General features: G+C 46.5%; 1 protein-coding gene across 1 annotated transcript in view; it reads right to left on the reverse strand.

Annotated features, from left to right (window-relative positions):
- Nucleotides 1-787: 787 nt before the first annotated feature.
- Nucleotides 788-23,056, reverse strand: part of RHCE (Rh blood group CcEe antigens) — a 34,292-nt gene continuing 12,023 nt past the window's right edge. The window contains exons 3-10 of the mRNA XM_060081027.1: nucleotides 20,090-20,240; nucleotides 17,500-17,647; nucleotides 16,575-16,741; nucleotides 14,901-15,038; nucleotides 12,437-12,570; nucleotides 8,387-8,466; nucleotides 5,321-5,394; nucleotides 788-814 (exon numbers count right to left, since the gene is read on the reverse strand). Of these exons, the coding sequence (XP_059937010.1) occupies nucleotides 788-814; nucleotides 5,321-5,394; nucleotides 8,387-8,466; nucleotides 12,437-12,570; nucleotides 14,901-15,038; nucleotides 16,575-16,741; nucleotides 17,500-17,647; nucleotides 20,090-20,240 (919 nt within the window). The remainder of the gene's footprint in view (nucleotides 815-5,320; nucleotides 5,395-8,386; nucleotides 8,467-12,436; nucleotides 12,571-14,900; nucleotides 15,039-16,574; nucleotides 16,742-17,499; nucleotides 17,648-20,089; nucleotides 20,241-23,056) is intronic.

The raw sequence follows: 23,056 nt of genomic DNA on the forward strand, positions 1-23,056 counted from the left end.
TCGTCCCCTTTCTATCTCAGCCATAGTTTTCTCCCAGTGTGTACAATTTGAATGTTGCCTGGTCATCAACTATTCAAAGAAATGGCTGTGTTGCTGTCATCTCACAGCAAATCACTCCTGGTGAGGTTTTAGATCCACAAGATGTGAGAAGTGGAGGCGATCTTAGGGGTTGAAGTTCACCTTCTCTTCTTACAGATAAGGGAACCCAGACCATGGCAATTTAAATGATTTCCTCAAGGTCATAGAACTAGTTTTTAAATCTTGAGGCAGTGTATCTCCATCTTTGGCCACGAATGTCTTCCCCACAGTTAAATTCAGGATATGCTCAGGGAGTAGGAACTCCTTGTAAAACCACTGGAATAAAAGCACAGTGTCTGCAAGGGCTAAATCTAAGTGAGTTCTTAGTTTTCCCCTGTTTTATATCATCTGCTTTGCTGATGTAGATGAGTTAACTGATAGCTTAATACTTTATTAAGCACAAGAAAGAATCTAAATTGTCAATAAAATTGAACCAAAACCTTAATTTTGTGAACTGTGTGTCTGCACCTAAGAAAATAATGATAGCATCATCTTTCATGAAACCAAACATAATTATTTTAAATTATTATAATATAAAATTATCCCGTATGTTTTTAGTCTTTTATTTTTACTATCAGATCTATCTCTGGCCTGTTTCATTGTACATGGGACTTTGCTGTAATGAGTGTTTGTCACACACACAAAAAAATGGGCAACAGTGAAAAGAAGTTGTTTTCAAACAGCCCTTGTTTTTCTTGGATGCTTTAGCTTAATATCCAACAGCCAAATGTGGAAACTGTAAAAGGAAAGCAAACATTTTTTATTACAGATGAACCCTTATCATATGCTTAATATTGTACACATATTGATTCTGGCTTGATCTTTTGAAACTTATGTTGCCCAAAATGTTTCATCACAAAGGTCTTAGAAGTTCTTTCATAAAATCTGAATTGGAAGATCTCTTAGATAGGTAGATCTCATTTCATATAGCTCTTTACATGGATCATTAGTGGTCACTTGGCTTTTGTTTGAACACCTCCAGTGACGGGAGACTCACTACCACATGAAGTAGTTTTGCAGACAGTTCAAATTGTTAGCAATTTATACTGCATCGCCCACTGGGCCTAGTTAAATTCTTTGGAGAAGCATAGAAAAAAATCTTTTCCCTCTTCTACATGACAGTCTCTCAAGTGTTTGAAGACTGTTCTTAGGTCTCCCTTGGGTCTTCTCTTCTGCAAGCTAAATAAATCGATCCTCAGTTCTTTGGTTGTGCCATATGGTACCCTGCCATACAACATCACTGCGTGTTGAATAGCCTTGGATCACAGAATTCTAGAACCAGAAATCAGAGTAGCTAAAGTTTATGCAGTGTTTTCTATGGATCAGTGTGCTAACATTTCACACGTTACCTCCCTTAAATCCTTCCAACAACCTAGTGAGATATCTCCATTTCAGAGATCACAGAGCTAGAGATCTGTCTGACTCCAGAACGTCGAATTTGATCTCATTTCACAAATGAAGGAACTGAGCCTCCACTCCACCCCACAGAAGTAAAGTGACTTGCCCAAGGGCACCAGCCTGCGGTGGGTGAGCTAGGACTCAATTCCGATCTGCCTCCCAGATAAGGCTGTTTCCACTGGGCCTCTCCCAAAGGGGAGGAATCAGCAGGCTCCTGATCTGTTTTCCTACTTTGCTTTAAAAACCGGCTCTCCTCATTTTGGCAGAGCGAGCATTTTTTGGACCCTTACTGTGTGTCTAGAACGTCTATTTTAAATCAGAAGCAGGGGTGACACCAGTGTGACAGGGCTATGATGTTTTGCATAAAACAGCAAGAGGAGCTCAACACATTTTGTCATGTTTTTGTGCCAAAACAGGTTGTATTTAGATTTCTTGGCAATACAATCATGTAAAAAATAAACTACAAATACGTGTTCAGAAAGCAATGGATGACCTTGAGTATACTGCAGTCATTTCAGAATCCATCCTACATACTTAATCCTGTCATACTGCTCACCCCTGAAACATTCATTTTATGGCACCATTTCCCCCATGTAAACCTTGGGAGCTTCCCATCACCTGAAGGATGATTCAAGTGACTCTGCCCACCATTCATCCTCCTCTTCACCAACTCGCCCCTGAGCCAGTTGCTTCATGCTTCTCCTGTGTTTGCTCTCAATCCTCCCCTTTCTTGGAATGTCTTTCACTTTCTGTCACTTAGCCACGTCCAGCAAATCCTGACCTCCCCAAGCTTGTGACCTCTGCCTCTGTTGGTTCAACTAGCAGCTACTGCCCAGGTTACTTATTTAGTGCCTAATAGATAGAGCTGTGCACAGGTAAAGATCCAGTTCTTCTAAGTGCTTAGACCCCTGTTTTCTCTGTTTGCATCCACACAATAATCAGAACAGGGGCTTGTCCATGGGAGACTCGCAAAACAAAGCTCCTTTCTTCATTTTAATAAATGGATGTCAGTGGGTCCTTGTGCCTCGGAAACATGAAATAAAATCTATGGTTTATGAAATTGAAATTAAAAGTTGAAAGAATGTATCCTCTTAGTGAAGGCAGAAGACATATGAAAAATTATAAATTGGATTTTTGTAAATCAGTATCTGGGTGAGGATCACTGTAATTTCCAGGAAGACAAAGGATTAGTACATGCAGCTCCTTAAGACCTAGAACTAAATTTTATTTAGATTTGTCTCCCCAGCTCTTCATACAATATTGATCCCATATTAGATAATATATTTGTGGAATTAATAATGAGTGAATGAATGAGCACATCTTAATAAAATCATCCAAGGATGGGATGGGTGTTCTTGGGGGTGGTGAGTGCCCCATCCCAGGAAGTGCTGAGCATGGTCTGGGCAACCAGTGAAGGAATGTCCCTTCCAACCCCCAGTCGTCTGCTTCTATGACATACAATAAAGGGCATTCCATAATGTTTAAAATGTCTTTTTGGATGGTTTACCAAAAAAAAAAAATCACCTCTGGATTTATCAGCTTTGGAAGTTTGTATTCTTGCTTTTTAAATGCAAGCTATAAGTGTTACACTGCTGAATAAATAGTTCTACTCAGCTGTAAAAAAAATACATCAGAAGATGAGGGGAGAAATAACCATTCTCCAGTAGCTGCCCACAACACATACATGCTGTGTCTTTGGAGCCAAACAGACACCGATTCAAATTCCTCCTGTTCCATTTACTAGCTCTGTCACTGTGGACAAGTTACTCCTCATCTGCAGACGGGGAGACTTATTCTTACGCAGGGTTTTTGCGAGGATAAAATCAGATAATGTTGAAAAGCATCCAGCACAGAATCAGAAACAATAGGCTTGCAATAAATGGTAGCTGTTAGGCTTACACATTCCTCTGTGGTTGTCTAAACCCCTAGTAATAAACTTTCACATTCACATGGCAGTTTGCATTTTACATAATGTGGTCACATATGTTATGACCCCACTTGGTCTTCAAAACAACCCAGTGAGGTAGAACGAAGGTTACTGTTCTTATTTTACCAGTGAGAGAGGTCAAGGGTCTTGCCTACATCAGACCTTGCAGAATGGTGACTAGAATCTAGGTCTTCTTGTTCCAGGGACACAATCTCCATTTCACCTGCTGCTGCAAGGGGCTAGTGTTGGGAGAGGGGGTGTTCCTCAGACTTCCTTCATTTGTTCAGCAAATATTTATTGCAACTCAAATAATTCAGCTGGATATTTGTCCTATTTGTGGTATCTCTCGTTAATGAGCAGAGTGCTTAGTATATAATAGTTGCTCAGTAAGCACTTGTGGAATGAATGGATGGATGAAGCCAGTTTTCTGAGTCCTTTCACTAGATTACCCTGCTTCTGCTAAAGGGGCAAGAACACTTTCAGGGGACTGGGAGAGACTAGCTGTTGGGAGAAGCCATATAGAGAGAAGCTGGCGCAAGATGAGGCAGATTACACACAACAACGTGGATGACTCCCAGAATAATTACACTGAGCAAAAGAAGCCAGACGAAGAAGAGTACATGCTGTGTGCTTCCATTTATATAAAATTATAGAAAATGTAAGCTAATCTATAGGACAGAAAGCAGTTCAGTGGTGGCCTGGGGATGGAACCGGGTGGAGTCAGGAGGGAGCAGTTTCAAAGAGTCAGGAGGAAATGTTTGGTGGTGATGGATATGTTCTTACCTTTATTGCGGTCATGGTTTCATAGGTGTATAAACATGTTCAATGTATCAAAATGTATGCTTTAAATATGTGCAGTTCATTGTCAAGTATACCTCTAGAAAGTTGTTTCAAGAGGAAGAGGAGGAAAGAGAGCACGGAGATGAAGGAAAGGGAGACGAGGTGGGTTTTCTCCATAGGTTCTCTCTGTTTCGCCCCTACAGACACAAATGCCAAGGCCTATAGTAAGGCTGGTTCTCTGTCCCTTTAGTGGTCAGTATCTTGGCCTGCTGGGTAGAGAAAGGGTTGGCCTCGGACTCAGAAGAACTGCTTCCACTCACAAAGGCATGATGCTGGGCATTAGCCTGCCCTCTATCGGCCCCCACTTCCCATTTATAACTTGGCACTATGGGTCCCTGCTTGCCCAGCCAACCTCAGCATCAATTGGAAGATTACCTAAGGTGACACACATCAGAATGCTTTGTGAACTGTGAGTGTAGGTTAAAGGGAGGAGGGCAGTGGGGTTTCAGGGAATGAGCCCTGACCTCCTTTCTAGCCCAGTCATGATAACAACACTACAGTGTCACAGAGACCCTCAGCAGCAGCTGAGTTGTTTGAGCTTTATGTCCCCTGACTAAATAACCCCAGACACCTATGCTGCAAGTTTTCTCATGTCCACTAGCTCTAATTTCTTCAGCTGTGCCACTCACTCCCTGTGAGAACTTGGGTACTCATGGCTCCACTTGGAGGTCTATCAAGTGAGGGGATTGGACTCTCTGGCCCTTGTGGTCCTTCTGGCTCTTGCACTGCAGGATTCCATCACCTTCACGTCAAACTGTTCGCCCGCCCACTTTGGTGACTCCAGGTGGGGAGGAGACATGTGGCCAGTGACAGTTCTCGCATCCCTGACCCTCAGTGATTTTGAGGCATCAGGGAAATGGGAACATTTACTACCTCCTCACCCCCCCACCAACACACACACACACACACACACACACACACACACACACGCATGCATGCACACACGCTCACACACACATCTTGGATTTGTTTGTTTGTTACTTTACTCTCATAAATGCCAAGTTAACATATATACCCAGGTATCTTTTTAAGTTCATTCACTCAAAACCTTAGACATTAATAGGTTAAAACTCTTACCTTCCAGAAAGCTTGGTCATTAAAATAGTTAACCACGTGAGGTGACTTCCATATCTTGAGGTTTAAGAGTATACCTGTTTAAATTCATAATTAAATGTTACACACTTAGATGATTGCATTTGTTATCTCAGAATTAACCAAAATATTATAAGTCAACTATGGTATCTCAACAGAAATCCTCTTTTCTTCCACAACCAGGAGATAGACAAATTGAAGCACTGTCCTTCCTGGACCAGCTTAATTAATTCTATAGACATCTTTCAAAAGGAACTGGCAAGAGCAGTTACGTCCAAAGGATTTAGGTTATGCAGGAGGTATACGACAGTCATGGATTAACACACTTCCCAAGGCGGAACAGAAGGACCCTGTTAGACGGTGCCCCACTTAAGAGCTGATCCATTTAAAATGCAAAAGCTACCATGGAGAGCGACTCAAATAGCCACCCCTGCAGGTCCATCCTCACTGGTTCCAATAAAGTCCCAGTGACCTCAGCTCAAGATTCCACTTGTTAGGAAAGTAGTTTATGACAACTTGCTTCTGTGCCTGTTCTTTTCACCCATCCCTCCTCCACCCAGAGAGCTCGGGCCCTATGCCTTCCCCAGTCGCTCAAAGTCTGCCAAATTTCCAGTACATAAAGTAGTGTTTACCTTTCACGTGAAGCAGGGAAATGCCATTGATAGGTTTATCTGTGTATTTTTAATGATGATCAGTCGCAATGTATTAAATAGTAAGATTAACAAGAGTAGGTGTGTGCTTATTCATATTTTCATCTTATAGTGCCTGCCTTTAACTGATATTGGCATGTGGAGCGCCATCAGCACACCTCATTTAACTAGAATTACTCAGAAATGATCCCTATCGCCTACATATATTTTCCAGATAGCTGAGGCTTACTCATCTGATGCAAATCCTCTAAAATTATTATATTTTCTTGTCTTATGAGACAACACTGAACACATTTAGACTTTTTTTTAAAAAATCAGAACTGTTCCTAGGAACATCCTTTTATGAAATGTGCTGTGTAACGTGGAGAAGGGCTACAGCTGCTGAAGGTTACTGGCCTGTTCTCCAGCAGCCTAAGCTTCTCATGTTCTCGTGACTGGTTTTAGGAAATTCTCTTCTCCTGCTAGGTTCTCTGCTTTCACTTCTAACTTCTTCCAGGGTGCCTTGCCTCTGGAAACCTGTCCACGTCTAATCAGCTATTTCTAATCTGCCTGACCTGGGAAACCCCATAACTATGCTTGATAAGATGGTTTCTTAAATAAGTGCATATATTATAGATGGGCTCCACGCAGTGGGGTCTCTTCACATGTTAAATGCTTGGCTTTAGGGGGTCAATTTGTTGCCATCTTGGCCTCTTGGAGGCCTCTTTCCGCTTCCATTGTCCAAATCCTTTTTTATCACTGGCTCCCTCATGTGGAAAGCAACATGTGAAGAGGAAAGCTGGTTGGTCTTAACTCTTAAAGGAATAATAAGAGTGTCTTTCCTCTATTCTCTTTCTTGGCTTCAGTGAAGCATAGGAAGCCTCCACACACTGGGCAGAGTGGTAAATGGTGTGAGAGGCCAGGTGTAGGGCTGCCAGATAAAATACAAGATGCTCAGTTACTTTTGGATTCCAAATTGGGTGCCTTGTCTTTTCACTTATTAAATCTGGCAACCCTATTCAGGGTTGGACTGCTACCATGAATAGAATGTAAAGTGATGGCTGGAGACATTTTTCTTATCTGTATTTAATTAATCACCTCAGATTCTGTCCAAAGCTGAGGCCAATTGTTACATTAAAGCAATTCTAGCCAATCTCACTCTCTAAAACTCCAAACAGTACTTTCATACATGTTTCAGAGCTGAAAGGATGCCATATGATTAGTTACTATAATCATTTCATTTTACAGAGAAGCCAGCCAATGCCCAAAGTGACAAGCCCAAGTTCACACAACTCCTTAGTGTCTACTTATGCTACTTTGTCTCTTATTTGGCATTCACTCCATGCTTAGAGATACAATATATGAAAGTCTAACCAATAAAAGCTGTTTGCTTGTAGAATAACAGTGAACAGTTCTGTACAGAATACATGTTTTCACCTAGCATGTAAGACTGGCAAATTGGTATCTCCCCAAGATTCTTTGCAGGTCTGTCATATTGCAGAAGCAAAAAAACATCAGTCCTCTGTTTACAGATCTCTAATGCCTTCCCATCTCTCAGAATGATCAGGCTCCTTGCTACCGCTCTATCCTCAACCCCTGCCACTCTCCCTGTCACTCCATCCACATCAGCTACACTGACATCCTTGCTGTTCCCCAAACATGCAATGCATGCTCCTGCCTCAGTGCCTTTGCACTTGCTGTCCCTTTTCATGGAATCTTCTTCTCCCAAATAAACTCATGGTATCTCCCTCGTTTTTTGCATTCAAGTCCTTGCTTAAAAGTCAGCTTCTTAGATAGGCCTTCCTTACCACCCTTCTAAAAGAGCAGCCCACCTTCACAATAACTCTACATTCCCCCTACCCTGATTTATTTCCCTTATAGTGCTTATTACTATCTGACATAGCACATATATTTTTTATTTTATTTTATTTTATTTTTTTTTCTGTTTATGGTAAAAGCCCTCTCCCCATCTAGAATGTCAACTCGATGAGGCCAGGGAATTTGGTTCACTGCTGTATCCCGAATACCTAAGAATAGTGCCTGACTCATAGCAGATATTGAACAAATATTTGCTGAATGAAATAGTATTTAGGTGTTCTCAGGGAGTAAAAGGTAAGCTCTGTAGCATAAGGGTCTCCTTGGTCTTCTGTGCAAAATTTGATGAAATCACCAGTCCTGGGCTCAAGAGGCTGCAGTGTCCAGGTGACTTCTGAGGACCTTTCCAATTATGAAAGTTTGTAATTCTGTGTTCCTTTATTTTTTAATCAAGGTCTGGGCTCTTTGCCTCCTTTGGCTGGAACTGAGGGGGTGGGTTCAGGGGGAAGGGGATGGGCACATACACGTCCAGGGATGGGGCAGGTGCAGTCTAGGCCCAGGCCCTGTGCCCTGGACAATGGTGGAAGAAGGGTGGTCTCACACTGACCTGTCAGAAGACCAGATCCCACACCCATAATGATGGTGAAGCTGAATGCCCCGGAGTCGGTGAGTATCTGGTAGCCAAGCCTAGAAATGACAAAGCAGAGGTGGTCACATTTGGGCATCAGGCTGCAGAGGTCACTGGGGACAGAAAAGACTGCATCAGTAATGATGCTGTCAGGAAGGGCCACCAGGAGAACAAATGTCCCCTCCCTAGGCAGTACATTCCTGTCATTCTCCCACAAAGCTATGCAGACATGTAGAGGGGAAGAAGGGATTTCAAGATCCTCTTTGGCTTACTTTAGTTCTCAGACCCCATGAACGATGAACTAGAGTAGAAGTCAGAAAACCCAAGTTCAAGTCCCAGTTCTGTCACTAGCTGCACGACCCTAGGCACTTAACCTCTCACAGTCCTGAGTTTCCTCATTAGGCAATTAAAGATGAAGGTTTTATTTCTATCAGGGCGAGATGGAGTACAGCTTGGCCATCAGACCCATCTCCCCTGCCTGCCCCCTTGGACACACTTGCCTGTCCTCTCTCCTTCAAAGCAACCCCAGGGCTTCACTTTGAACTATTAAGCGGCCCTTGGAGGACACCTGTGTGACCTTGCAGTAGGCAAAAATTTCTTAAACATGACACACAGGAGCTAAACATAGAGGGAACAATGATAAATTGGACTATGATAAAATTAAAACTACTGTTCATCAAAAGATACCATTAAGAAAGTAAAAAATCGAGGGACTTCCCTGGTGGCGCAGTGGTTGAGAGTCCGCCTGCCGATGCAGGGGATACGGGTTCGTGCCCCGGTCTGGGAGGATCCCATATGCCGCGGAGCGGCTGGGCCCGTGAGCCGTGGCCGCTGGGCCTGCGCATCCGGAGCCTGCGCGTCCGGAGCCTGTGCTCCGCAACGGGGGAGGCCACAGCAGTGAGAGGCCCGCATACCACAAAAAGAAAAAAAAAAAAAAAAAAAAAAGAAAGTAAAAAATCGAGGGACTTCCCTGGTGGCGCAGTGGATAAGAGTCCGCCTGCCAAGGCAGGGGACATGGGTTCGGGCCCTGGTCCGGGAAGATCCCACATGCCGCGGAGCAACTAAGCCCATGTGCCCCAAATACAGAGCCTGCACTCTAGAGCCCGTGAGCCACAACTACTGAGCCCACGTGCCACAACTACTGAACCCCGTGCGCCTAGAGGCCATGCTCTGCAACAAGAGAAGCCACCGCAATGAGAAGCCCGCGCACCGCAACGAGGAGTGGCCCCCGCTTGCCACAACTAGAGAAAGCCCGCGCACAGTAACGAAGACCTAACGCAGCCAAAAATAAATAAATTAATTTTTTAAAAATCCCACAATTTGTGAAAAATGCTCTATCCAGCCTCGAAGCACAGCATCTGACTCATTTACATTCGCTCACCCAAATAGGAAATCGACAAATATTGTTTGTGGAATGAATGTAACGTCAACTGACTCATCCAATGACACAGAGCTAATAAAGCAGCTGATGCACACTTCCCAGAAAGCACTCTAACTGCCAGCTCAGTCCTTTCCCCATCTTTCCACCACATCCAGATGCCCCTCCTACGGAGGCAGCAGTGTCAGTAACCATCACAAAGAAAGGGGCCATGTGTTGGGTGTTTACTCCATGCCAAGCACTGTCCTGAGCCCTTTAATTATTATATGTCGCTGAATCTTCACAGCAGCCCTGGGACATGGATCTTATTATCCTATTTTACAGATAGAAAACTGAGACTTAAAGAGAGTTTGAATACCACGCCTAAGGTCACACAACGGGTAAATGTGACCTTGGTCTGTTTGTCCCTGAAGCCTGTGCCCTTTACTTCCAGCAGACCAGAGGCCACCCTGAGAGGGGTCATTGCTGTCGCTGTGCCCTTCCCTTTGCCAGGTTCCCGCAGAGGAGAGAGGACTACTTCTTGGTCCTCGGCTGTCTCATCCTGATGAGAATGGACTTGCAGAGGGGTGCCGGAGCCAGCTCACACAGATACCCAGGCCGATAGTTCTCAGCTCTTCTCAACTCCACATTCAGGGGTGTTACCTTGATGGCTTGAAATTGGCCACAGGGAGAAATCAGCAAATGCACTAAGTCAGGGCTTTGTTTCCCTGGAGAGCCAGTTGTTAGTGCTTTAGCAGCACACTGCTGGTTGACAGCTTTGCTTTGTTTTTTTGGGTTTTTTTTTTTTTTTTTTTGCTATAGGCCAATAGTTCTCAAACTTGAGCTTGTCTGAGAATCACACAGAGGACTCGTTAAAACAGACTGCTGGGCCTGCCCCCAGATTTCTAATTGTGTGGGTCTGGGGTGGGGTATGATTTGCATTTCAAACAAGTTCCCAGGTGATGCTGATGCTATTGAGAGCCACTGTTCTAGGAGAGCCACAGAATCACAGAATTTGGGGGATAGAAGGTAGGTGGTCCAGAAGGTCCAGGTTGGCAGCCCATGAGCAGAATTTGGCCCACACAATGTTTCTAATGATTTTGAATCTTTTGCCAATGCTTGGGAAGTACATGCAAAACTCTGGATTTCTGACTTTTGAAAAGTCGTTAGATCTGGCAACTTATCCTGGGACCTTGCATGGTATTAGCTGCCTGGCACTGAAGAGCAAATGCCCATAGTTCCCTCCCCTCACCGGTCTCAGTTTTAACCTGACCTGCCTGGTCCCTACAGGTATCTGAGTGTAGGACCCTGCTAGATCAACCCCTCATTTTACAGAGGGGAACTCAGGAGCCCGGAGAGAGGAAAAAGCTTTGCTGAGAGTCACACAGCTATTGAAACAGTGGCAGGCACATCACTGGAGTCCATTACAGAGATGCACTGCTTCACACAGACCATCCCCTCCCCACCCCCAAATGGCATCCTCCTCACCCCCAAGCAGCTCATAGAGGTATATCTCACCTGCTCATAGAGGATTCCTATAATTTGGGGCTGTGGTCGTCTCTGTTGTTAGAACTGAGGGATGCAGACCTCCATGATTTCTTTGAAATACCTCCACAGCGATGAGCTCTCATCACCCACCGCAGGTGCTCATAACCTTTACAGCCAGGTTTCAGCCACATGACCTTGGACAGCTAACTCCCCCAAAGTATCATTTCTTAGGGAAAACTAATAATACTTCACCAGGTGGTTGTGAGGATTGAATGAGATGATGACGTAGTGATTTTCGCATAATGCCTAGCATTTAGAAAGCAGTCAATAAACAGTGCTGATTGTCATCAGTAATATCATTATTGTTATCACTAACTCAGTTCATCTGGAAAAATCTATCCCTGTGCCCAAGTCACTCTTTCATTATATGTGAGTCACATTCAGAAGATAAACAACAGGCCCCCCACCGCAAAAAAAAAAAAAAAAAGGGAAAGAAACAAGAAGATAAACAACTTCCAGAAGGTGATGACCAGGGTTCTGATCATTGCTGTCCATTGTCTGGGGGACACAGGATCTGACTCTGGTCCAGAGACCCATGGTCCCACCTCACTGTGTGACCTTAGCCAAGCTCCTTCCCTCTCTGGGTCTCAGGGATGGGCTGTACTCAGCATTTTCCTACATTAACATATCAAATCCTCTTAACCACACAGTACCTGGCCTCAAGTAGCATCCAACACCCCTATGAGGAGAGGAATTATCATTATCTTCATTTACCATCGGGTGACAGAGGCTCAGAGAGGTTAGGTAGCATGGCCCAGCTAAGAAGAGGTCAAGACCCCACGGCACACTTCACCACAACCTAAACTACCAGGGACTGAAAAACAAGCTCGATTGGCTTGAGCCTGATTGCTTGCTCTGTCTGCATTTGGGGAGGACTCAGGACTGTCTGCCTTTGCCCTGCACCTAAGCTGCCTGCTTTAGAAAGAAGTGGCCTGGACAGGTGATAAGTCCATACACAGTAGGGGCTGGGCAGAATTTCAGAATAAATTGGCCAATGGATATTCACTGGGGCCTCTGACTGCCCGGCCCTGAATGTAACACCCCCGCCTTCCCCAGCCAAGGGCTCTGGGCACACTCCTTCCTGAGTTGGATGGGGTGATAAGGGGCTGAGCCAAGTGACCTACGTGGAAACTTTGGTCCACTTGACCTGAAATGCCATCAGCACAATGTTGGTGACCCCTCCGAGTAGACCCGGCAAGCCAAAGGTATATTGCACGCCGTAGGCGTCATGGAGGTCCAGCATTCGTTGAAGACACACCTGGGGACAAACACCATTATCAGCAGATCTGCATGTGGGACTGACACTCCTTACCCACCCTTTCACAGACGCTTGGCATCCAGGGCATCCAGGGTGATGGGCATCAGGACTCAACTAAATAAGTGCTTCTCAGATTTGAATGTGCATTCACAGCACCTGGGGAGCTCCTTAAAATGCAGAGTTGGATTTGGTGGGTCTGGGGCCTGAGATTCTGCATTTCTAGCAAAGTCCCAGGCGACACCAGTGCTGGTCTGTTGTCCACACTACTCACCTTTGGGGCTGATGATTCTGTGTTATGCTAGGGACCCTCCTGTGCACTGTAGGAGATTTAGCAGCGTCCCTGGCCTGTACCCTCTAGATGCCAGGAGCACCCCTCTCCCAAGTGTGTCAACCAAAACTGTCTCCAGATATTGTCAAATGTCCCCAGGGGCTGATTGAGACCCACTGGTCTAGACCAAACCTAACTGCCATCCAAGAGACCACATGGCTGATTAACAGGAAAGAATCTGACCACACCTCTAGACGCCCAGTCAGTACTCCTTCCGTTTCATCACTTGGCCTCCCAGATGGCCGGGAGCCAACAGATGTGGATACCAATGGAAATTTGATCAGGCTAGTTCCGTCCTCAGAATCCTCATGGTCTTGGGAATAAAAATTCAGACTCTTGAACTCGCCCAGAAGGTATTCCTGAGCACCTGCCATCTCTCAAGGCTATGGTGAGAGGCACACTCCCTGATGAACTTTAGGCTTCAGCCCAATGAACATCTTTCTGTTTCCTGGTTGGGCCACATGCTCTTCTCGCCATTGAGCCTTTGACCACACTGTTCCTTCTGCCTGGAGTACATTTCTTTCCCTAGCTAATATAAGTTCTTTGTCAATACTTGAGTGAGACATTCTCTGCTCTGGGAAGCATTTACTGACCCATCTCAGGCCAGCTTAGATGTGCTCCAGTAGCAGTTAACACACTGTGTTGCATTTATTTGTCCATTTCCTTCACTACACTATAGCTTGTGAAACAGGATGACTGTTAAAACAAATGTGTTGAATGAATGAGTGAATGAATGAATGAAAAAATCAGTGAATCATCTTTGAATCCTTCCCGCAGTGATAGACTCAAGGAACCTGAGGCATAGAGAAAGTGACAGACATTGAGCCTCATGATACTTGTGATACATGTTTTTTGGCCACGCCACGCGGCTTGTGGGATCTTAGTTCCCCCGCCAGGGATTGAACCCGGGCCCTCGGCAGTGAAAGCTCGGAGTCCTAACCACTGGACTGCCAGGGAATTCCCGTGATACACGTTTTGCTGAATATGTCCTACTTCCATCAGAGGATCTCAAAACCAGAGGAGATAAAAAGACGGGCGCTTCCACTCCAAAGATGAAAAGCAGACAACGCCATCTTTTGGTCAGATCGAACTGTTGGTAAGTTCTTCCTTATTTGGGATTGAAACTGCCTCCCTGAATATCCACGGTTCATCCAAATTCATCTTCTTGTGTCACCCCAAAGTCTATTCCTTTTTCCTCCATCAGGTCTTCAAACCTATGAAGATCTGTTGCTCCTAAATATTTCCCTTAGAAGTGTGTGATAACAAATTGGCTATAATGGAGCATTCTGATGTTACCAGTATATGTTGAATATTGAAGGAAGAAAAATCCATCCACTTAGAAGAAAAACTAAATAATCAGAAGTGGACGTGACCTGGATTATCAGCCCAGCATCCCTCTTTTGAGTGCTGCCCTTCCAACCCCCACTCACATGGTTCATGGACAGCAGACTTGCATGTATGATGTGCCCTACCTCCCACCCAGCCAAAGATGGACACATTATCCAAGTTAGACCAAGGAGCCCCTTCTCCAAGAATTTGCAACTGGGGCCAAGAGATTTCACCTGGCTGCTCTCTTGAAGAGAAAGACGACATTCCACCATGTGGAGTAGGAGAAGAAGAAGGAAGTCTACAGAGTGAGAATAAAGCAGATGTTCAGGAAAAGCAAAAAAAAGAAGAGCAGGGACTTCTTGTGTTCCCCACAAGACTCACATCCCTGGTGCCAGCCATTCCTGGGCTCCCAGCAGCATTCCTGTCCTTGGGTTCGGTGATACCCCAGTAGCCTTCTAACAAATCCCCCTTTTTCCTAAGCAAGCTTGAATAGGTTCTGATACTTGCTCCCCAGATCTTAACAAATGCACCATCCAACTTGGGTGGGTCCCTCACCCTAGCTGTGAAGCTAAACTAATGCAGCCCTTGGCACTACAGGATGGCCCGCCATGTTCTAGGGGCCTCGACCCTGGTGGAAGCCAAAGCAGCAGGTGTTCATTGCCCAGCTCCTTACCTGCAGATACATGGCTCCCCAGATGGAGATCAGCCCAGCCACGAGACCCAGCACCATGGCAAGCCAAGGAGAAGGGATCAGGTAAGAGGGGGCGCCCACAGCCACACCTCCTGCCAGCACCGCATTGTGGATGTGAGTCTGCAAAGGAATAGCTTGTGGGTGAATGAAATGACACAGAGAGGACAGCATCTCTCTAAATTACTTGATAAGCCGGTAGCAAGTCAACAGTGTAACGTCTTCCCTGCTTCTCTGATCCCGAAACTAGCCCCTCCCCTCTGCTGAGAGTTCACCAACGGTCTTATCTCACCCCACTTCTCAGGCTCAGGGAGCAGTCACCCTGATTGGGAGTCATTTAGCCTGAAAGTGCAGTTACTCAGGATCCTAGCCATGCTCACACTTAGTTGTGATGTGTCCTTGGGCGCTTAACCACTCAGTGCTTTAATTTTGTCACCAGAAAAATGGGGTTTTGATTGTATCTACTGATATGGTTATTGTGAAAATTGAGTTACCATATATAAAACTCTGAGCCTAATGCCTGGCATAGAACATGAGTAAATGCCCCCAAAATATAAGCCATTATTATTGTTTTTTACTATTATTATTATTGGCTACTTAGTGCCTGTGTCACCCTGTATTATTGGACCCCATCCCAAGAAGCTGGCCCTTGTTCCTGGGTCATGTCTCTGCTATGACCTTCACTTCCTCTAGAACTGGGGCCTTGCCTTGCTCTTAGGCTACTGCTCTCTGCCCCTCTCAACTCTACCCAGAACTTGGAGCTCTGGGCCCTGGGACCAGCTTCTGGGCTTCCCTGACCTGATGCCTACACCTGCCTCCCTGGATGTCGCTACCTTGTCTGATCCTAGACTCCCTGTGACCATGGAGCTCACCTGTGGGGACCCTCACCTCCCCTTAGTGTTAACCTGTCATCCTTGGCCATCTTCTCTCCCTTTCACCTCCGCCCCCGACCCCCCTCCCATCTGTCTAGACTTTCCCATCATGTCTGGCTGGCTGACCTCATGCCCTGATCATCATGGGACCTTGTTTTGTCTTTAGTCTACATCTCACCCACCTCTCCCCCAAAAACTCACACACAGACTCGCAGCTACGTTGATAATAGCAGCTAATATTTGCCCAGCACTTATTAGCTCTGGGCATGAAGCCCTTTACGTGCCTCATCTCTCAATTCCCACTTTACATATGCGGCAGTTGAGACTCAAAAAGTTTAAGTGGCTTGGCCAAGTTCAGATGGCTAGGGAAACAAAGTTCTTTACTTCTGATTCCGTTTATTCCATTCTTGAAATTTCTTGGGGGAAGGGGAGAGGATGACTCTTTCTACCCCAGTTTTTCTCTGCTGACTCTTGCTTATGGGAGCTGGCTTTAGTAACTAGCAGAAATGGGGTTCAGACTTGGGTTTGTTTGATGTCAAGGCTGATAGATTTAATCACTCCCCCCAGAGGGCCTTTGCTCATTTGACAGTCTCCTATGTTCCAGGCCCATTTTGACAAGGCAGTGCTGATGGGCTGATGCCCCACGATGCTTCAGACGAGACCCCATCACCCGATATGCTCTTTCCCGACCTGTGGGGCTGGCACTGAGGCCGGCGGGTGGGGTGTGAATATGTGTGTCAGGCCTAGAAGACCCAAGTGCTGCCCAAGGGACAGCCCCCCTCCTCACCATGTTGATCTTCCCTTGAGGGTGAACCAAGGCTGACACTGAGATGGCTGTCACCATGCTGACAGCAAGGGCGTAGTAGGTGTTGAACAAGGCCTTCTTTTTTTCGTCCGGAATGTCCAGCAGAGCAGAGTTGAAACTCGGCCAGAACATCCACAAGAAGAGGGTGCCTGGAGGCCAGAGAGGGTCAGTGGCCGGAACCAGTATTCCTGCTCCAAAGCCTGAGCCAGGGGGACTTCAGACAGGAGAATTCTGGACCTGGCAAGTCTCATCTCTGTCACTTTCTTGCTCTGTGACTTTGGGCAAATCATGTCTCCTCTCTGAATTCTTAAGCTGGTAGGGCCCAGCTAACATACTTTACAGGCAAGGAAACTAGGGTCTAGAGAGTTGAAATCACCAAACCCCAGGCCTCCTGACCCTGGCCTGTGATGGCTTAAATGCTTATTTTAAAAAATTAACGGGATGCTTTCATTTGGCCCAATGACCTGGTATTCAGGTGCCTGCTGGTGATCTCACTGCCTCATTTCCTTCTTCTAAGCCTCTCCCAGCCTCTAAGTTCATCACTTTTACTGGAGCTCTTCAAACTATTGATACACCATGATTACTCCTCTCTTCCCACCCCCATTCTTCCCTCCACTCCTAGGCCCAGCTTTCTTCACGTGTCCAATTCTCTGCTTTATTGGATAACCTTCTTTAAACTGAGATGTAATGAGCCTCTCCTCTCCTTTGGATATTAATGAAGAGAAGTTCCCTAGAGGGGAATTCAAAGATGTGAATTCATCAGATACTACTTGAAGAAATGGATCATTACCGAGGGGCTTCAGACACCCAGAGAAGGTTGGAAAAGGAGAGAGAATTTTCTGGAGAGCCCTTTTGGAGCCTCTTGCCCACCCCAGATCTGAGCCCACCCACGCCACCTTGTTCTCACCCAGCATGGCGAACAAACTGGGGCTCGTTGCCGTCTGATCTTTGTCCTCCGCTGCATTAGGCAGAGGCTTTGGGAGGGAGCAGGCCACAGTCAGCCCGAAACAGGCCGCAAACACGTGGATGTACATCATGCTTATGTGGTTGTCCATCTGCAACAAAACCCAGTGGGAACAGTCAGTGTCGGCATCTTCTGCCCACAGGGAGGGAACCTCCCGTGTTCCTTGGAGAAAGTTCTGGCTTCATGTAGGAGGCGTGACTTGAAGTCAGGAGACTGACCCTGCCCAGCAGCCCCCCTTTCAGAGGAGTCCTGTGAGTTGCTGTGTATTTATTCCTGACAAGTTTCTGGTTGGCTTTATTTATTCAGTTGGCCGCGTCTTGCATCTTGCAGCCGCGTCTTAGTTCCAGGACCAGGAATTGAATCCAGGCCACAGCAGTGAAAGCACCGAGTCCTGACCACTGGACTGCCAGGGAACTCCCCTCTGGTTGGCTTTAAACACTTTTGGCTGAAGTCCACTTAGGTGGGGGAAGAGCCACACGGACATGTACCCCACTGCTTCCTATATTTTGGCAGAATTTCAAATTTTGCATAGAGTATGAGTGATATGATCTTTGCAACATGAAGCAGCCAGAATTTTTATAATACTGAACTAAAGTGTTCAGAAAATTCCAGCTATATGTTAATTTTGCTTTACGAATATCAAATTTAGTAACCCTTCATAACTCACTTTGTGGGCTACTGGTAAGTCCTGTCAGCTGTGCCTTCAACAAATATCCAGATTTGGCAGAATTTTCACCACCATGCTCCACTGACCCCCACCTTGGTTTAAGCCACCATCAACACTTTCCCAAGTTTTTGCAATAATCTTCTAACTGGTCTCCCCATTTCCACCCTTGTCCCCCAACGGACTCTTCTCCACGTAGCAGCCAGAGAGACCCTGTTAAAATCTTAGCTCATGGCATATTTCTGCTCAGAATCCCCCAGTGAGGGGGGTGGGAATTCCTCAATGTCTCCCTCAATGTCAAAGTCAGCGTTCTTACTACGACCTACAAGACCCTGCATGATCTGCCCTCCCACATCCTCTGAGACTGCACCTCCTGCTCAATCCACACACACTGTCCTTGCTCTTCCTCAAACCTACACTCATGCTCCCACGTCAGTACCACTTTGCACCGTCTGTTCCACTGCCTGGAGTGCATGGTGGAGGGAGTGGTCCACCCTGGGTACAGGCAATAAGGGGACGCATTGTCTGTAGAGAATTTAAAACAATTAAAGCAACTAAAAGTCCATCTGCTTTTTATTATCATCATGTGCCAACAATTCTAAACAGTGTCACTGACACAATCCTCCTCCTGAAAGAGGCAGACCACTCCCACGGCCCTGCCCTCCGTCTGCCACTGTCCTCAGATACCCACGTGACTTGCAAACCTGCTGCCTTCAGCTCTTTACTCAAAAATTATTTGCCCAGTGAAGCCTTCCTTGGCCAACCTCCCTAACACTTTATCTTCCCTCACAGCTATTCCTGTCTGCTTTCCTCATTTTATTTTTTTCTCCATAGTACTTATCACTATCTAACACACTGTATCTTTTGCCTATTTTATTGTTTATTGTCAGTCTTTCCCTCTGGAATAGAAGTTCCACGACAGCTACATTTTCCCACTGCCTAGAAGAGTGCCTGGTACACAACAGGCTCAGAATAAATATTTGTGAAAGGAATGAATGAATGGTAAGGAACCTTCAGTCGCACATAAAAATGAAAGTCTGTGGAATTCCCTTGTAAGAACTGAAGAAGTCTTGCTTTTTTTTTTTTTTTTTTTCTGTACGCGGGCGTCTCACTGTTGTGGCCTCTCCCATTGCGGAGCACAGGCTCCGGACGCGCAGGCTCAGCGGCCAGGGCTCACGGGCCCAGCCGCTCCGCGGCATGTGGGATCTTCCCGGACCGGGGCACGAACCCGTGTCCCCTGCATCAGCAGGCGGACTCTCAACCACTGCGCCACCAGGGAAGCCCCGAAATCTTGCATTTTTAATCTCTTTCAGGTCCCCCAGGAATCCAAAAACCACATTTGGGAATCGTCAGCTTGGAATACTCCTTTCTTGAGTTGCCTCTACTGGGAACAGCTCTGGTTTCTGGCTCTAGTTTCCCCTGAACCCTTCCATGCAACGAACCCAGGCTAAATTGAAGTTTTTGAGGAGAAGCAGTGAACTCTCAAAATCAGTGCCCGGACCATCTAAACTAAAACATTGAAGCTGCAGAGAAGAGAGGAGATGGCTTTGAATTAATGCAGCTTTTTAAAACAACCACTATGAAAACCATAACAAAGCAGGAAAAGGCTTATAATGCATTGCCCACGGTGGGCTTTCCATCTCTGGGAATTGACCTCTTTCCTTGACAGTTTTTACCGTGGGAACCACCTTCATAGCATTTGCTTGCTATGTTTAAATGTTTAGCATAGACCACACTTTTACAACCCCATTTTGGCCTGTCTTTAATTTTTTTTAATCCCAGAAGCTTTATCAAGTGGAGACAGAGCCCTCCCCTTTCACCTGCTCAGCCCTCATCCCCGAGGTACCTCCTCACGGCACCATCACTCACATTGAAGACTTCCTTGCCGACCATCCTCGTGGCACTAAAGGCTGTCACCTCTATCACTGTCATCAACAGCAGCTGCAGCAGGTTGACCTTCCCCAGGATGACACCCACTGAGATCAGCACAGATGTAGCGCTCATGGTGGATATCTGAATACTGGGGAGAGGGGGCAAGACAGGGATGACTGAGAAGGAAGGATGCCTCCCATTCATTCATCCACTCATTCAGCAAACACTTGTTGAGGACCTACTCTCTGCCTGAAACTTTTCAAGAAACTGGGGATGGAGTAGGAGAGCAAATAGACAAAATTTCCGCTCTCATGGGGATGGAGGCTGCCGAGTCTGGGGTCTCCTTCCTCCCCTCCCCCCCTCAGGATGGCAGCCACACTCTGATTGATCTGCATACACTCATCTGTACTGAGGATGCTCCGAAGTTCTCATAGGAATGTCTGATGGTTCCCACGGGACCGCTTCTGGGATCTGACTACTAGGATTCTTCCCTGGGCTTCTCTTCTACTGTCATCACTCACAGATGCTCAATAGAGGGCGCTCTTCACCTGCCCGCCCATCCTTCAGGCACCACCACCTTCCTCTCTCCTTCTCCCTGTAGTGGAAAGAGACTGGGTTTGGAAGTAGGACAAGCCTGGCTTCCAGTTCCAGCTTTTCCACTTGAGCAGCTATTTAATCTCACTGAGCCTGTTTCTTCATCTGTAAAATAAGAAGGATGATAATACTTATCTCACGGGAGTGTTGCGGGGATTAGAAGGAATAGTCGTGCATGTGTGTCTAGCACACCATGACTGGCACAAAGAACTAACTCAGTGCTATTACTGATTCCTTCCTTCCCTTGACAAGTGAGCAAGCTTAGTGCAGGGATTCAGAAGGAGAAAACAATTTTTGTTTTCAAGACACTTATGATTAGCCTGGGGAGACAAAGCAGACATCATGACCCTGTCAATTAAAACCATCTGCAATAGCATGAGGCCAGAGGGGTTCACTGGAGGGAGAGAGCAATGTGAACTGGACTCATCAGGGAGGGCTTCCTGGAGGAGGTGGCACTGAGCTGGACAATCCATTGTGGTTAAACCAACCCACCCTCCTCTGGCACTTTGCTGAGACCACCCCTCCCCCTGGGAGTTGATGATGATGATGCTACAACCACCACCACCACCATAATAGTGATAGTAATAATAATAATCTATTGAGCATTATGTATAACAGGCTTGCAAGTACATCACCTCATTTAAATTTTAATCCTCCAGGTAGCCCTCTGTAAATGGTGCTAGGGTACCATTCAGTACCTCCATTTTACAGGTGAGGACATTGAGACTGGAAGAGGTGACTGTTTTGGTAATGGCCACACAGCTAGTTAATGACAAATGTAAGGTTCAAACCCACCCATCTGGCCTGGATCCAAAGCCTGTGTTCTGAAGTCTGGACACAGACTTCCCACTGTTTGCTGCCAATGTAGTGCCCTACTTAAGGCTCAAGGACTTCAGAGGGAAAGCCAGAGGAGGCCAAAGGTATGGGGAAGGAGCCTCACAGGGGCCAGGAATTATTTGAGATGAAGGGTCACTCAGTGCTTCACTGTGGCTGGCCATGTTAGCTTTTGGGTGAGCACTCATTTAACTGGCAAAAGCCTAATCCAAGAGATTCTGTGCCAGTGGGAGGATTTCAGACCTCAGGGGCCAGTTGGGACCAGGGAGGTATTGAGACAGTGAAGTACGGTGCTTAGGACAGTCTTGTTCAGGCTGCCAAGGTTGGAATCCTGGCTCATCACTTCCTGGCTGTGTGGCCTTGGGCAAATGACTTAACCACTCTGTGTTTCCATGTCCCCATCTATAAGAGAGGCAAGGCCTACAGAGCTGTTGGGAGGGCAAAGTGAGTCAAGCAAAGTAAGGGGGTTGGCTATTGCTATGATAGGCCCTCCAAGACCTTTTAACATACCGCCTTAAAAATATCACAACTTTCAGCGTTCTTTTTATTTTCATCTTTGTTCCAATAACCATTTACTAAGTCCTTACTATGTGAGGAAGACAAAGGAGGATAAAACTGAATAAGACAGGCCCCCGCCCTGAAGGGACTGGTCATCGGTGACTCAGGGCAGAACCGATTCAGTGCCAGGTCAGGCCTCGGGCGGGTGAGGTGGCAGGAGAGGGAGAGGGCCTGTCTGAGAGGCAGGCCTGGACACCGCCCACCAGCCCAGCCAGAGCAGGAAAGGTCAGGAAGGAGCCCACTGTTCAAATCTGTGAAGCCAGCCCCATTGGGGGTCACAGCTGGGAGGACCCAAGTGGTCAGGGCAGGGCAGGGGCGTTCACTCGGGCTGTAAATGGCCTCTTCTTGTCTTTCTGGATTGAGTCGAGAGCAAACAGATTCCTGCAGGCAGGACGTCAGAAGAAGGGGGCAGCCTGGAGATGCCTGGAGACTCAGGCTCAGGAAGCCGAAGACTTGTGTGACCTTAAGCCAAGGCAGCAGAAACACCAGACCAGGACCACCCAATTGGAGTTCCCCCAGAATGCCCTTTGTCACTTCCCAGGTGGTTACTGAGGTTATTGAATCCCCATGGGGATCAGCTCTAAAATGGTTTAAAAGAAAAAAGGTGAAGAGATTTTTTCAGGGCCCGTGGGGAGCTGGCTACACTGGGTTTCTTGTCAGGACCACTCTGCAGTGTGTGGGAAAGGTTACAGAGTTAAAACTGAAGCCATTTCCACCAGTTAGCTATGTGACCCTAGGCAAGTGTCTTACGAGCTCTGAGAGTCTAGTTCCTTGCCTGTACGCCACATCAGACCCCTACTTGGAAGGGCTAAACAAACATTGTTTGTGAAGGGCCCAGCACAGAGCCTGGTTCATGGAGAGATATTTAACAGCAGTGCCCAGAGGTTTAGTAGGGTCTCAGAGGGGAGGGTAGAATGGCCTTGAAGGGGTCCCCAAGATACCTAAGGTGGGATTTACCCATCATCTGGGCAAGACAAA

Source organism: Mesoplodon densirostris, chromosome 2, assembly GCF_025265405.1.
Source record: "Mesoplodon densirostris isolate mMesDen1 chromosome 2, mMesDen1 primary haplotype, whole genome shotgun sequence".
Classification (NCBI taxonomy): domain Eukaryota; kingdom Metazoa; phylum Chordata; class Mammalia; order Artiodactyla; family Ziphiidae; genus Mesoplodon; species Mesoplodon densirostris.